The 15,782-nt window shown below is 65.6% G+C and overlaps 1 protein-coding gene across 1 annotated transcript in view; it reads right to left on the bottom strand.

Moving 5' to 3' along the window:
- Positions 1-15,782, bottom strand: part of NOTCH1 (notch receptor 1) — a 48,698-nt gene that overhangs the window by 18,548 nt on the left and 14,368 nt on the right. The window contains exons 3-14 of the mRNA XM_039461286.2: positions 9,992-10,254; positions 9,077-9,415; positions 5,779-5,901; positions 4,979-5,212; positions 4,522-4,677; positions 4,142-4,327; positions 3,687-3,800; positions 2,677-2,790; positions 2,163-2,396; positions 1,958-2,068; positions 1,240-1,432; positions 175-320 (exon numbers count right to left, since the gene is read on the bottom strand). Of these exons, the coding sequence (XP_039317220.1) occupies positions 175-320; positions 1,240-1,432; positions 1,958-2,068; positions 2,163-2,396; positions 2,677-2,790; positions 3,687-3,800; positions 4,142-4,327; positions 4,522-4,677; positions 4,979-5,212; positions 5,779-5,901; positions 9,077-9,415; positions 9,992-10,254 (2,213 nt within the window). The remainder of the gene's footprint in view (positions 1-174; positions 321-1,239; positions 1,433-1,957; positions 2,069-2,162; positions 2,397-2,676; positions 2,791-3,686; positions 3,801-4,141; positions 4,328-4,521; positions 4,678-4,978; positions 5,213-5,778; positions 5,902-9,076; positions 9,416-9,991; positions 10,255-15,782) is intronic.

The raw sequence follows: 15,782 nt of genomic DNA, 5'->3' as shown, positions 1-15,782 counted from the left end.
TCCCGTCCCCCCGCCACGCACCAAGTCCCCGAGAGCCGGCAGCCTGCAGCTAAGGCTTTGGCAGTGGAGGGGGACAACCATGCAAGGCGCTAGCTGGACCCGGCCCCGATCCTGGGCCTGCAGCTCCCCTGCCTCGCCGGCCTCCCTCCACACAGGAGTTGCCCGCCGGCTCACCGCTGAAGCCCTCCCGGCACGTGCACACGTAGCCGCCGGTCATGTCTCTGCAGGTGCCGCCGTTGACGCAAGGGTTGGACTCACACTCGTTGTTGTTGATATCGCAGTGGGTCCCGCTCCACCCAGGGTCACAGTCGCACTTGTACCTGGAAGGGGGACCACGTCGCAGGCTGAGGGAGGCCCGAGCAGCAGGGCCGCTGTCCGGCGGAGGTGCTCGTCCTCTCAGACCCGTGGTGTCCTTCGGGGGTGGGGGGGCCGAGTGCAGTGGCTGAGGCCTGTGATCCCAGCACTTCGGGAGGCCACGGTGGGCGAGTCACTTGAGGCCAGGTGTTAGAGACCACCCTGGCCAACGTGGTGAAACACCCCCCACCCCGGTCTCTAGTAAAAATACAAAAATTCACCCAGTGTGGTGGCAAATGCCTGTAGTTTCAGCTACCCGAGAGACTGAGGCAGGAGAATCACCTGAACCTGGGAGGCGGAGGTTGCAGTGAGCACTGTACTTCAACCCTGCCAACAGAGGCTCTGTCTCAAAATAAATAAAGTGGGGGCCACAGCGCTTCACATACCCAAGACTGCAGCAGGGGTGTGGCTCGTTAGTGAGGGGACCAGGCCAAGTGCAGGGCAGTGGGGCGCTGCGACAGGCCCCCACCACTTGCCTGCTCTGTGGCCCCGAGCAAAGCACATGCCTTCCCTGTGCCACATGAGGGCAGTGGGGTCCCTGCTGAATTAAATGGCCCCATCCAGGCAGAGTGGTGCTGGCACATCACGGCGTCAGAATCACTCGCCGCTGTCACCATGCAAACGTGTTTCCGGGGCCACTTGGGGCCTGTGTCCTGAGCCCACCATGCAGCCCACGAGGACGCTAGGCACTGAGCTGCTGGGTGTGGACTGCTGGCCGACTGAGGGCCCACAGGCGTGGGCGTCCCCAAGGGGTGCTCCCTGCCGTCCGGCCCCGTCCAAAGCCTGTTTCCGGCCCATCCCGACCCCAAGCGGTGCCACCCTCCCAGCGGCAGAGCTCCCCGGGTTCAAGACTGGTGCGTCCCCAGGGCCAGCCCCTGGGCATACCCGTTGAGGCTGTCCCGGCAGGCCCCGTGGACGCAGGGGTTGCTGCTGCACTCGTTGACCTCGGACAGGCAGGTGGGGTCGTGGTAGCCCTCCGGGCAGCGGCAGGTAAAGCCGTTGACACGGTCCTCGCATGTGCCGCCGTTGTGGCAGGGGCTGCCCGCACACTCGTCAATGTCGATGTTGCACATGCTCCCTGCGGCAGGCAGGGGTGGGTCCGACTTCCAGGCCTGGCGCCCAGGACTCCCACCCATGGAGGCCGTGGTCTCCCGGGCTGTTTAGCCAGGATGATCACCCTTCCAGCCTCGTCCTTCCAGGTGTCAGAAACCATCTCAGGTCATGGTGCCCTGTGCCAGCCTCCTCAAGCACACCCACATCCTCCCAGGGGCCCCAGGGACAGGGGTTACTGATGAGAATCTGAGGCCCAGGGAGGCAGAGGGACCTGCTCAAAGGTACTGGTGAGCCACAGAGGCAGGTCCCCGAGCCTGGCCTCAGGGCTGGCGCTCCCTCTTGGCCTGCGGGGCCAACACGACCCAGGCCCGTGCTGACCAGGAACAAGAGGTATGTGGGGGCCCGGCGTGGTGCCGTCTCTGCCGCAGACCACAGTCTGTCCGGCGGCCGGTTCTGCACTGGACCCTGGCCATCTCTAAAGCCCCCAACCCAACCCCTCGGCAGCCCCAGGGGCACAGCCCGGCCAGCCCCCAGGCACAGGGCCACTCACCTGTGTAGCCCGGTTCACAGGCACACTCATAGCCGTCAATCTTGTCCAGACAGGTGCCCGAGTCGCAGGGGCTGCTGGCACAGTCGTCCAGGTTGATCTCGCAGTTGGGTCCTGAAAGGGTGGCACATGAAGGTCAGTTCCTGGGCCTGCCCTGCCCACTGGCCGCCTGCCTGCCCCCGCCCCTGGCCCCCGCCCAGCTGGCCACCTGTGGTCCCCTTCAGGCAGAAGCAAAGGTAGGCGTTGTCACGGTCCTGACAGGTGCCCCCGTGGCGGCAGGGCTGGCTGGAGCACTCGTTGATGTTGGTCTCGCAGTGGTGGCCCGTGTAGCCCGGGCGGCAGAGGCAGGTGAAGGCGGCCACGCCATCCTTGCACGTGCCATAGTGACAGGGGTCGGGGTCACACTCATCAATGTCCACCTCGCAGTGCGTCCCCGTGTACCCTGGACCGCGAGAGGGGTGGGCACAGGAGGGCTCAGGGCTGGCTGCTCCCAGGACACCTGCAACTGGACCTGGGGTCGCCTGTGCCCATCCGAGGAGGGCTCCGGGCATGTCTTTTGTCGAGGGGTGCTCCCACCCACCCAGGATTGGGGCTGAGCTGTGCTCCCGGCCTCTGAACCAGGTGGCCCAGAGTGAGGTGTCCTTGACCTTGTCACCTTCCCAGCCCTGAGTGCCCTCTCCCCTGTACCCCGTCCCTCCCCACTGGTGGGCGCTGGCCCGCACCTTCTGTGCACACGCAGGTGTAAGTGTTGGGTCCGTCCAGACACTTGGCGCCATTCTTACAGGGGGTGCTGGCACACTCGTCCACATCGTGCTGGCACAGGTGCCCAGTGAAGCCTGGGGCCGGGGAGAAGAGTTATGCGCTACAACACTGTGGCCCTTCAGGGACCCCTGGCCAGACCCCAGCAGTGAGCCCCGGACTGGGCTCCCCTGGGCACACTCAGCTTGGGCTCAGCCAGCCCCAGGCTCTCTTTGCCTCCCACGCCTGCCCGCCCGCCCCCCAGATCAAAGCCCCTCCGCCAGCACCTCGCGCCCTCACTCCCACAGAAGGGGCCTTTTTCCCAAACCGACTGGGTTGCCATGGCTACGGTGGAGCCGGGCTGAGAATGGGCTCCCCTCGCTCCGGTGTCTGGGACGGCTAATCTATGTCTCGGGAGGCCTGGGCTCGGGCTGACAACACTCCCCATTCCCCTGGGCTCTGGGCTCTGTGCCCCCAGCCCTGGGACAGCTGGAAACACCTTTCACCCAGGCCTCCGACAAGCTCCTCCGAGTCCGCCCTGGGCGGCCATCGCCTCCACTCCAGGCCAGCCTTCCCCACGCGGTTCCCTGCATACCTTGGCCTTGCAGCTGGCGTGTGGTTGGGCAGGGGACACGGCAGGCTGGCCTCCCTCCCAGCCCTCAGAGCACCAGGCTGGAGCCTCCTCCCTGTCTGGACACCGCAGCTCCCGCGACACCCCTCTCTCCAGGCAGAAGGGGCTGTGCCAGATCAAGGGGGGTCTCCAGGCCTGGGCTTCACCACGACCCCAGGGCGAGCTCCCACTCACCCCCCGCCAGGCCTTGCCCTTCAGGGAAGCCTAAAAACACGCCATCCACTCATGAGGCAAAACCCTCACCCTCCTGGCAGCCAGAACACAACCCCATGGCCAGGCACCCCTCAGGAGAGCGGGCCCAGCCCAGGCTGGGGTGCAGACGGCCCAGGGGCAATGCCAGGGCCAGGCAGGGGCGGCGCTCACCCATGAGACACTCGCACTGGAACTCATTGATCTTGTCCAGGCAGCGGCCGTTGTGCAGACAGGGGCTGCTGGCACACTCATCCGTGTTGACTTCGCAGTGCATGCCCTCGTAGCCTGCGCGGCGGGTAAACGGTGAGAGGGAACGGTGAGGGGGCCCGAGCGGCCCCAGTGCCCCACTGGGCACAGCTGGGGACTTGGGGCAGAAACCATGCCTGCCTCCAGCCCAATATCCCAGCCACCACGGGCCCCCCATGCACCGGCTCCCCTGCGGCCCCCTGGCCTGACACCCCCATGCTCTGCTAGCCCTGTGGCCCGGCCTCAGTTTCCCCATGCCCCGTGCCAGCTGTGGGCCCAGAAGGCGTGCAAGGGGACGCATCCCCCAGATGCTCCCAGGTTGCCCCTCCAAGGCTGCCCAGGCCTGACTCGGTTTCCTGCCCCGGCCCTGGCGGACACACCGGGCATGCAGATGCACTGGAACTCCCCGATCTGGTCCAGGCAGGTGGCGTCATTCTGGCACGGGTTCGAGACACATTCGTTGACGTCGATCTCGCAGCGGGGGCCCGTGTAGCCCTGCAGACACTGGCACTCGAAGGAGCCCAGCGTGTTGATGCATTTGCCCGCGTGCTCGCAGGGGTTGGCACCTGGCAAGGGCACACGGGTGAGAGGCAGCACAGGCCCCCTGATCCCTACGCAACCTCGCTGCACACCCCCCCATCAGACTGGCAGAGTCCCATCCCCCGTCCAACCGGGCACCCCCTGAAACCAGGGTCATCCCACTGGTTCTGGGTCCAGGCTGCCGCCCCCTCCTGACCGCGCCCCCTGTGTTGGCACCTACCCAGCGAGCACTCGTCCACGTCCTGGCTGCAGGCCGGGCCGGTGTACCCCGAGGGGCAGGTGCAGATGGCCTTGCCGTTGACCGGGTTGGTGTCGCAGTTGGAGCCCTCGTTGCAGGGGTTGCTGATGCACGCGTCGTTGAGGTGGCACAGCAGACCTGGGTGGGCGGCGGCCGTCAGCGGGCACGGACCCTGGGCCGGGCACGGTGCACCACCCACTGCCGGGGTCCATCCTCACTGACACCTAGGAGGAGCTGCCCGCCATGACCCCATCAAGCATCCCGGGACCCTCAGGATGTTTTGGGAGACTCATGGTGACCACCGGCCATGGTCCCGGACCAGAAAGGCCCTTTTGGGTTATCCTGGGTGACGGAGGGCCACAGCCCTTGGGTGACGTCACACAGGTCAGGCCTGGCCCACGTGAGCCCCCCGAGCCCACCCGGGCCTCAGGGCACCCACCTGTGCGGCCGTGGGGACACTCGCAGTAGAAGGAGGCCACGCGGTCATGGCAGGTGGCACCGTGGAAGCAGGCGGCACTGGCACAGTCGTCGATGTTCTCACTACAGTCCTCGCCGGTCCAGCCGTTGACGCACACGCAGTTATAGCCACCGTGGGTGTTGTGGCAGGTCCCGCCATTCTGGCAGGCATTGGGCATGAGCTGGCACTCGTCCACGTCCTCGGTGCAGTACTGACCTGCGGAGGACACAAACTGTCGGCCCCGGGCGGCTGCCACTCCCTGAGCCCCTCGGTCTAAGACACAGGGCGGCAATGCCACCTCCTCCAAGAAGCCTTCCTGGGCTGACTCCTCTCCCCCTGCCAGCCTATAAATCGCTCCTTCCTCTGCACGCCCGGCACCATGGGGGGCTCTTGCCTCCTCCTTGTGCTCTGTGGACTCAGCTGCGTCGGGGTGCAGCTTTGCCCATCCCCCTGCCAGAGGGCAATCCCCAAGCGCAGGGTCTCTGTGGCCAGTCCAGGCATCGTGGCCTGAGTGGGGTGCTGAAGGCCCTCGATGCCAGGACAGCGTGCTGGGCACAGGGGCTGCCTGCAGCCAGGTTGCAGTCGGCCCACATAGACCAGCCAGGGCCCTGTCTGTGCTGACCCCGAGGCGAGTGGCCTCAGACCCCGGCCACGGGGGTCCCCCATCACGTCCTTCTTGGCCAGCCCCAGCCCGCCTGGCCTGGGACAGGGTCTTGTCCGCTCCCCACCACGCCCATGCGTGCGGCTGAATAGGCGGGTGGCCGCCCCGCCCGGGTACGCACCTGTCCACTCCGGCGGGCAGCGGCAGTTGTAGGTGTTCACGCCGTCCACGCAGGTCCCTCCGTTGTCGCAGTGGTTTTCCGGACAGTCGTCGACATTCTCCTCGCAGTTCTGGCCGGTGAAGCCTGCGGCGGGAGGAGCCGGGTCGGCCTCTTCCCCAGGTCCGAGCCCGTCCTGCCTGGACCGCTGCCACCCTGCTCTGGACACAAGAGCCTGCCCCCCACAGCCCTGCCCTGGGGCTCCAGGGTCTGTGCCCGTCTCTCCCAGTGCCCAGAGGGACGTGTCCTGCTCTACAGAATCATTTTGCACAGGGTGGGCTAAACAGACATGGACTCAAGAACACGGTTCCAGAAGACTCCATCACAACCACCCTCGGGTCTCTCAGTTTCCAGAGGCTCTTGCACCTGGGTGCTGGCTGCGTGCTCAGAGCTCCCCACAATGTCCCAGCAGGGTGGCACGCACCCATCTCAGGGGCAGACACTGGGGCCTGGGGGGGCCTCTGAGCAGCAGGGACGTGGCCGGGAGGCGGCTGGCTGGGGCAGGCTGGGCCCCTGTAGCCCCGGGGAAGCTGCTGAGACTCAGATGGCACAGCCACCCGAGGGGCCGAGCTCTGGTGCCCACCTCCTCCTCCCCCTCCTCCTCCGAAGGCTGCTGTGCCCCCTCCCCTGAGGCGCATCCCCACCCAGGCCTCCAAGGCAGCCAGTTAGCCATTAATCCATCCGACCCACACTGGTTCAATGATCAACCCAGACAGGCGTGTTCGGCAACAGCCAAACCTGCAGCCGGTTACTAATTGACGCCTCCCAAGATGCCTTTGAACCCCCTGCCCTCGGAGCACCCACCTGCCCGGCCCCACCCTCTGAGACATCGCCTGCACCACCACCCCTTCCTCTGGACCGGAGCCAAAACAGGTGGCCAGGGCAACCAAAATCCAAACTGCAAGTCAGCTGGGGGAGCACCCACAATCAGCCCAGCCCTGGCGCGGTGGCTCACACTTGGAATCCCAGCACTTTGGGAGGCTGAAGCGGGCAGATCGCTTGAGCCCAGGAGTTCAAGACCAGCCTGGACAACATGGCGAAAACCTGTCTCCACAAAAAAATAAACGAAGTAGCAAAGCAGGGTGGTGCGCGCCTGTGGTCCCAGCTACTTGGGGGCTGAGGCAGGAGGATCGCTTTAGCCTGGGAGGTCGAGGCTGCAGTGAGCTGAGAGCACGCCACTGTACTCCAGCCTGGGTGACAGAGACTCTGTCCCTGCACCAAAAACAAAAACAACAACAACAAAAAAATCAGAGCCTGGAGCCTGAGTCCTGGTCCCTACTCATGCGTAGGACACCGCACCCCGGGGAGGGGTCTAGCTGTTAGGTGGGTGGGCTCCTGGTGAGGCCTGCAACCTGAGACTGCCCTGCACAGCACTGGCTGAGGAACACAGCGGGCAAGAGAGAAGGGAAGCCAGCGAGCCCCATAGACCCCAGCTGGCCCCTCTGTGATGAGGCCTGGGCAGCATCCTCCCCGTCAGAAGTGGAGCTCACGCGGAGACGGTGCTGCTGTGCCCGGCAGGCTGTGCGAGTCCCTCTCCGAGTCAGCTCCTGGGCCTGCAGGGCTCAGGGCTGTCCCTGCCTCGGTTCCCCGGGACGCCACACACTGGTGTCTCCAGGGCTCCCTGACCTCCCAGAGGAGGCTGAGGGCCCCTCAGGGGCCTGGGTTCAGGGGCCGCCCGGCAGAGTCTGAAGCTGGGGTCTGGTTGGCCCAAGTCATTGGGGGAGGCCCCTGGATGGTCATCTCACCCTGAAATGGCCAGACCCCATATCGGGCAGTTAGCATAGCCCTCACTGGAGGGGTGACCCAGCCCTCAGCACCCCAGGCTCTGAGATCTGCCCGCTCTCAAGAGAGTAAACCCTGATAGCTCTCCCCTTCCCTCCTGGCCACCCCCTCACGGCCCTGAGCTGCCCCTGCTCAGGCAGCGGCTCTGAGAGGGCCCAGCACCCCTGGCATCTGTGCCCCTGGCATCTCCACCACTGGGCCTCACCAGGAGGTCCTCACCCACCCTGCCCCAGGTGAGTGGGTGTCAGCTCTGCACTGAGGTGGCCTAGGACAAGGCCACGTGCACCCGACCTGCCCTGGCCTGAACCGCAGCGCCTCGAGGGCTCAGCCCCTCAGCCTGGGTGGCTGGAAGTGGGGTCCCATGACTGCTACAAAAGCCCCTGAACACCAGCAGCAGAAAGGCTCTGCGCCCCGCCCTGCACAGATCCAAGATCCAAGCTGGCCAGCGAGTGCCTGTCCCCACCCCACGCTCACCCAGTGACTTGCAGGAAATGCACAGGCCTGGTGTCTGCACGCAGAGGGGGCTGGGCTCAGCTGACTGGGCAGCCGGGAGCTTCCCCTTTGCCCACAAAGGGGAAGGCCAGCTTGGGGCTGGGCAGGGAGTGGGGGAGCCCTTGGGTCACCCGTGGGCCTCCAGGGCCCTGTGCATCCCCAGTTGCACCCCTGCCCAAATGCCCTCCCCCTGTTCCCACCTATCCGCCATGCTGTACAACTGAGGCAGAAGGTTTTGAAACCTCTTCCTTATTTTTAGAGCTGCTGAAAAATTTAGTCAAACCAGAACCACAGTAGACAGGCTCCTACATACAACACAGGGGTGGGGAGCCACTGGGGACACGGGCGGGGGCTGTGCCTGCCTGTCACCCCCACCTGCAGGAGACCAGCAGGACAGCCAGAAGGGCCACGGCTCGGGGAAGGGACGGTGCAGCCTGCAGCCCCACTCCCCTCCCACCTGCAGCCCCACAGCCCTCCCGCCCCAGCCCCACTCCCCTCACCCCCGGCCCCACATCCCTCCTGCCTGCAGCCCCACAGCCCTCCTGCCTCAGTCCCACTCCCCTCACCCCCAGCCCCACTTCTCTCTCCCTCAGCCCCACAGCTCTCCCCTGCCAGCCCCACAGCCCTTCCGCCCCAGCCCTACTCCCCTCCCACCCCAGCCCCACTCCAGGGGAAGCCCAGGGGTTGCGCAAGTCAGGTGCCCGCAGTCGGGGAGGCAGGGCGTCCTACAACTCAAATGTGAGCTCCAGGGAACTCGAAAGACAGGGGCCGGCACACGGACCCCGTGCAGGCCTCCTCCCAGCGCACACTCCGCTCCAGACACACCCCTAACACCTCGTGCCGTCTGGGGAACCCACCAACCCCACCTTCCTAGTTCTGCACCACGGGCCCTCCCAGGGCTCCCCATGCACCAGGCACCCCCAGTCCGGTCCCTCAGGCCTGGCCGCGGGGGAGGGACTCCTGCACCCCAGCCGCCGGGCAGCACTACCTGGCAGGCAGGCGCACTCGTGGGTGGTGTCGCCCGTGGGGCGGCAGGTGCCCCCATTCTGGCAGGGCGAGGGGCTGCAGGGCACATAGGGCCGCTCGCAGTTGGGGCCGGTGTGCGTGGCTCGGCAGGCACAGTGGTAGGAGCCGACCTCGTTGTGGCAGGTTCCGCCGTGGCGGCAGGGCCCGGGGTTCTGGCTGCACTCATTGACGTCCTGCCGGCAGGTGGGGCCGTGGAAGCTGGGTGGGCAGTGGCAGATGTAGGAGGCATCGAAGGGCAGGCACTGGCCACCGTTGGCGCAGGGGTTGGAGGCGCACGGGTCGGCCTGCTGGCACGATTTCCCTGGGGACAAAGGGCCAAGAGGGTCATGCTGGCCTCCCTGCTCCCTGAGGCCCGCCTCCCCTCCCTTCAGGCCCCGGGAGGTGCTGGCCTGGGCTCCACCTTAGGCACCGTCTCATTTGACCCTCAGGACCTGCCATGAGACCAGTCGCCCTTGGCAGATGAAGGACCAGAGGTCCCAGGAGGCCAAGTGACCTGCAAAGTCACACGGTGGGGAGGCGGAGAGAGGTGGCCTTGGGCCTGAGCCCCCACTGTCTCCTCCCAGAGCTGACACCCCCAGACACCCTTCACCCTAACAGGCGAGGGCCAGAGCACGGTAGGAAGAAGGAGGCAGGGAGAGCCTAGACATCAAGGCTCCCCTCATCTTGCAGAAGTGGGGACAGCAAGGGTTGAGCTGGAGCCAGCAGCTGAAAACGAGGCAACTTGGGCTGGGAGGGGAGCAGGGTCCCAGGGGCAGGGGCTTCAATGACTTCTGGGTCACAGGCCCAGGCCTGGGTCCTGCCAAGCAGCTTGAGCTGCATGGGCAGCTGGCAGTGGGCCTGGGCCTGCCCACCTGTCGGGCCGTGGGTCCTCTCTCACCTGACCAGCCGGGTGGGCAGCGACACTTGAACTCCATGAGTGTGAGCAGGTCGCAGGTGCCCCCGTTGCGGCAGGGGTTGGAGAGGCAGGCGTTGTCCAGGGGTGTCAGGCAGAGGGGCCCAGAGAAACCCAGGGGACAGCTGCAGACATAGTCCGCCACGCCTCCACGGTCCACCACGTGGCATGTTCCAGCGTTCTTGCAGGGGGTGCTGAGGCACGGGTTGGAGTCCTGGCATCGCAGGCCCACAAAGGCGCCGCTGCAGCTGTTGGCAGATGTGCCAGGGCGGTCAGTTCCCACCTGCTCCCCCAGCACCCCTGCCACTCGGCACCTGTTGCGGGCACAGCTGCCTCCCCCGAACCCGGGCGGCAAGCGCAGAGGGCACGGGTGCAATGTCTGCTTAGCAGGGCTCCCTCGGGGCTGGCAAACCTCTCTGGAGCTAGACAGATGTCGTGGTTGCACAACTTTGGGAATGTACTAAATGCCACTGAAGGAGGCTGAGGCAGGAGAACTGCTTGAACCCGGGAGGCCGAAGCTGTAGTGAGCAGAGATTGCGCCACTGCACTCCAGCCTGGGCGACGCAGCCAGACTCCGTCTCAAAAAAGACTGCTAACTGGGGGGATAAGCTACAGACTAGAATATTCCAAGCTGGGTCCACGGCCCAGTCAGAAGTCTGGGTCTACACCCAAGGACAGCCATGGAGAGGAGTGCACAATGGCTCCGAAAAGCCTCCGAGTCTGTTGTCCTTGCCAGCTTTGCTACAGCAAACGGGCATTATTTGGGCAGCAGCGAAGGTCGTGGTTTTTCCAGCCTTCAGGTATCAACATGATGGCAGCCATGGAAAGCGTGGACTGGCTTCCTGTGCCCCTTCCCATGCGGAAGCCTTTCTGATGGGACGTCTCACACCAAGACGGCACTGGCCACGCCGGCCAGCCTGTTCTCAGCCCACACTTGGCCCTGGACACATTTCTCTTTCTGCATCAAGTCTTCATAACACACACCCAGGCATGTCAGCTGGGAGCAGAAGCACCATGTTACAGCCGGGGAAACCGAGGTGCCGTGAGGAGTGCCCGCTGCCAGGTCTCTGCGAACCTGTCAAGGTGGGCCAAAGGCCGCCCCTGACCCTGAACACACAGTCCAGGTTGAGACGGAACAAGGGGAGAGGGAAGGGGTCCTGCTTCTCCACCAGGCCTGGCCTTACCTGTCTCCTGCAGTGACGGGTACAGAGCCTGCCCCCCCAGCCACATGACCACCCGGCCACCTGCTGCGGTCATAAATCACCAGCCCCCGTCACCTCCTAGCCTTACGCTCCCAGGGAAGGTCTGGGACCAGCCTGGCACCGCTCTTCCCAGTGGTGAAGCCTCTGAAGCAGAACGAGCCCCTGGCCCCCAGCAGCCCCAGCGGCCTGGAAAGGCTGCGGACCCACAGCTCAGGCTGTGATGTGAGTGACAGTGGCCTGGGGGGGGGGCTTACCCCAGGGGCTTGTGGAGGCTGTGGGGGGTGGGGTCTGTGAGTTTCTCAGCAGCCAGCCACGCCCCTGTCCCAAAGGCCGGGAGGCATCTGTCTTCCCTAAAGGCCTTTATCTGTGGCCACAGCTTGGGTAGGGAGAAAGCAAAATGGCCACTCTGGCTGACCATCTGTTGCCACAAGCCAAAAGTCCCAAAGCAACTGGTTTAAAGAAAACACATCTCACCCCTCCAAAGTGGCTCTGGGAGTTCACTCAGGTCTGGCTAGGGCTCCCGCCGGCCCAATGGGTGATGGGCACAGCCCCGGAATAAGCCTCCCCCCGTGTGGCCGGCCGCCCTGGGGCTCAGGGACAGACCTGCCTCTCTGCGCACCTGTGAGGAGAGCAGGCCTGGCCCCCGCTGCACGAGGATCTAATTACGGGCTGGCGGGTGCTGAGGCGGAGAGGCTGCTGGGAACCCGAGGAGCCGAGGGCTGGGCTGGGCCGTGGCCACGGGAGCGGTGCCCTCCCTCCACATCAATGCCCCATTGTCAGGCGCGATTTGGCCACAGCTCCCACTTGGAGAAAAGGCCCTTTTTTCTTTCCCAGCCGCTGACGAGGTCGCAGGGGTGTGTGCAGGACAGAGGGTGCTCGGTCATCAAGGCCTGGCCATGCAACCTGGCTGTCCTCTCAGGGCTCCAAGGAGTGGGAAAAGCTGACTGGCTGGGCGAGACAGGTGGAGGGTGGAGGGGCCTCCCCACAGCTATAGGGGACTCCACGTGAGCTGCCCAGGGGTCCCCGGCCCCTAGAGCAGTCTCCCACCAAGTGTCCTGAGGTCACAGGACACAGGGTGTCCCCAAATGGACCACGACACTCTGCCCGGACACCTGGCCCCACTCCCCACCGCGAGCGTGGACCCAGCGTGGAGGACTGTGGGAGAATCCGCCCAACCGGACGCATCCCAGTTAACGAGGCTGGACCACGCCGGGCCAGCAAGAGGAAAACGCCCCATAAATCAGGCGTTGGAGCTTGGACAAAGGGCACTGGGAGCAGGTGTCGGACGTGGCGGCAGCTGCTCCCAGCGGGCGGGGCAGGAGGCCTGAGGAGGCTCTCGTGGGGGAATGCAGGCTGAGAGGGCCCACTGTCCGCCCCCACGCTCAGCCGGGGCATCGGACACCGAAGGGAGGGCGCCCGCCCTGGCCCCACAGCCACGGCCTGGAGGTGTTGAGGGACGGGGAGCCGGGCTGGGCCTGGAGGACACTCTGAGCTGGGTGTGGGGGCAGCTTTGGGGCAGGTTCCCTGCTGCCACTGCAGGCAGCCTCCAGCCTGGGCCCGGGATCTCTCCCACCTGGCCAGAGCCGGAGCATTCTACAGACACCTGACACCTGCCTTCTGCACAGCAGCCACAGGTCCCCGAGAAGGCGGGAGGGACCTCAGGCCCGCACCTTGGCCACCAGGAACGCCAGCCTATGACCAAACCCTTCTCGGCCCTGTCGCTGGCCACACCCCTAGTACTGGGGCCATGCTGTCTTCAACACTGTCCCAGCGGGTGGGTGGGTGTGAGGGAGGTGGTATGCGACAGCCCCCTCACCCATGGGGAGCCCCACAGTGTTCATGAGTGACTCACACCCCACCTGCCACTGTCCCCGCATCTCCACCCATCAGACGCAGTGGGGAGACCCTCCTGGGTGTAAAAGGTGGGGCTTCTTTGAGATAGAGAATACTAGTCTCCTCCAGTGGATGAGAGCTACCCTGTCCACCAAGTCATCCAGCTCCCACGGCGGGGACCCAGCCCATGCCAGGTATGTCCGGATGGGCTCCCCTTCCATGCATCTCTCTTAGGGTCACCTGGCACCTGCCTGTCCCATCCTCTACTCTCAGTGTCCTGGCAGTGCTGGGGCAACCTGTCTTGTCTGGGCCCCTAAGTGGCTGGTGGGGCTCCAGAAGGGCTGTGGGGGTGGGTGAAGGTGGGAGGGGAGGGTGCCAAGTGCCCCAGTGCCTGCCGTGCCAGCACCACTGCCTCCACCGCCACCTTTGTTCCCGCCTCAGTATTTCCACGGTACCGCTCCCACCCTCCCCGCCGGGGCCGCTCCATAGAAATGCCGCGGGAGGCAGATGCTGCCTTGACCTTTCACCCGGGACTGATTCTAAATTGTGCTGTTTTCCTTTCTAAGCTAAGCGGCCATCTGCCACCCCCAGGGGACAGATGACAGTTCCCTCCACTCAAAAATGAGAAGGAGGGGCCAGAGGGACTCCTTGGAGGCTGGGCTCACTCAGCTCCTACCCTCAAGGAGTTTATGGTCATGCAGGCTGGGATGGCGGTACAGGCGGAGGCTGCACAGAGGGTGGGGTGTGGGGTCAGCTGGGCCTGAGTGAGCTGGGAGTCGGTGACGTGGCCCTAGCTGCCCCAGCAAGAGGAACCCGAGACCCTGGCGGGGGGACTTCCCACAGCACCGCCAGGTGACAGCACCTGCCAGGGCAGGAAGGGGCAGGGACAGTCGGGGGCCTCTCGGGTGCATGGGAGTGGCACTTCCCAGAGCAGAAGGGACAGCCCGCACACCCTGGCTGGCTGGGAAGGGACGGGGAGGAGCCACCGGCTGAAATCAGTGTCGGAACGCACCCCACCTGCCCTCAGCAGAGCCGCTGGGTGCAGCCAAGAACACAGGCCCAGCTCCGCCTGCCCTCCTGGGGGCCTCGCGCCTGACCGTCAATCTCGGCCCAGCTTCCTGCCACAGAAGCCCAGGGGTTCCTTGGTAACAGTGTGGCCCCTCATGGGGCAATAAAGGGGGGTGATCTCCTCCCCAGACACCCCCAACAGCTGCTGCTCCCAGGGAGCCCATGGCCACATCCTGCCGGAGCCCATGCTGAGCGGCCCGGCCTGGGGTGCCTCGCCCCCGGCTCTCCCTGGGACCGCTCCCCTCACCAGCAGGACCTGCCCCAGCCTCAAGGGGCTCTGCCCAGCAGGGCTCTAAGGCCTCGGCACCCGCCCCTGGGCTGGCACCCAGATCCTGCCATGCTCTGTTAAGACCCAGCAAGGCTGGCCGCCTTCTACACGCGCCATGGACAGTGGAACTCACACCTGGCAACCCCGGCACACAGGCAGGCTTTCCCATCCACCCGCCTGGGCAAATGGGACCATGTGTGGACTGGCCGGGGGTGACACTGCAACCCCCTACTGGAGCGGGGGAGACAAGGCCAGACCCAGTGGGGTGGATGCTTCCCCAGGCAGGCCCCCATGAGGCCACCGAGCCCAGCTCCAGCCCAGACCAAGGCTTCTGGGCGGGGGGAGTCCTGAGACCTCAGCCCCTCACTTGGGCAGAGGCTGGTCCAAGTTCCCCACATCCCGGTAAGCACCACCCACCTTCCAGGAGGCACTGGCTGCTAAGACACGAGCTGGGCAGGGGCTTGGGGCTCCCCCGGGGACCTGTCCTCCCGGGACAGCAAAGCAGCGCAGCCCTGGGGGACGAAGGAGCCTCGGGAAGATGCGGGAGCCTCACCGCTCACAGCCCCTTCCCCGGCCTCCCCAAAGCCCTTAAAACAAACAGCCACAGCAAGGAAGGCCCCAGCTCCCTCCGACCTGCCAGGACCCCGCGTCCAAACCCGTCTGAACAGCTGCCTGGCACCTCTGTGGGGCTGGGAGGCTTTGAAGGACGCCCTGCAGCCGCCAGGTCCTTTCCTTTCTGCCCCAGCTTCCTTCCCACCTTGGACAGGAGTGGGCCGAGGGGGTTGAGGGGCCCTGTGAAGCCCGGCATCACCCGGCCTGCTCACCGTTGGGGCGCAGAACCACGACTGTGGAGGCTGCCGGGCAGACGGCCGCCTCCAGCCACCACCTGTGGTCACACCTGAGCTGTGGCCTCTCCCTGCCTCTGCAGCCGTTGGCCTCGGGCTGCTCAAAGCCGCACAGGGGCCCCGTCCTGGTTCCCAGGGCCCCAGGGAAGGAGGCGAGGAGCAGTGGGGGCTTCAGGGAGGCTGGGGCCCAGAAAAGGGGCCAGCCCTCACCTGCGGCGGCTCCTGAGACAGGGCAGCAGCGGGCAGGGGGGAGGCTGAGTCGGGTGGGCGTGGGTCGCGCCGCCGGGGCTGAGCCGGGCAGGGCTTTCCGGCCCAAGCAGCTGTCGCCGGCACCCGCAGCTCTTTTGCCTGCAAATCTTTACCCCCAGTTGCATCCTCGGATGCCTGAGAATGTGCTGAAGGGCGGAAGTGCAGGAAGGCCGGGTTTCCTCCTCTGGCTCCGGGGAAGCCCTTTGTGTGGGAGGTAGGATGGGGACAGAACCTGTCCTCCCAGGAAGCCACTTTTCCCACAGCCAGGAAAACAATGCCCCACCGAGGCGCCCTCACCCAACGTGGGAAGG

Source organism: Saimiri boliviensis, chromosome 2, assembly GCF_048565385.1.
Source record: "Saimiri boliviensis isolate mSaiBol1 chromosome 2, mSaiBol1.pri, whole genome shotgun sequence".
NCBI classification, from domain to species: domain Eukaryota; kingdom Metazoa; phylum Chordata; class Mammalia; order Primates; family Cebidae; genus Saimiri; species Saimiri boliviensis.
This window is presented reverse-complemented; position numbering and strand designations above follow the sequence as displayed.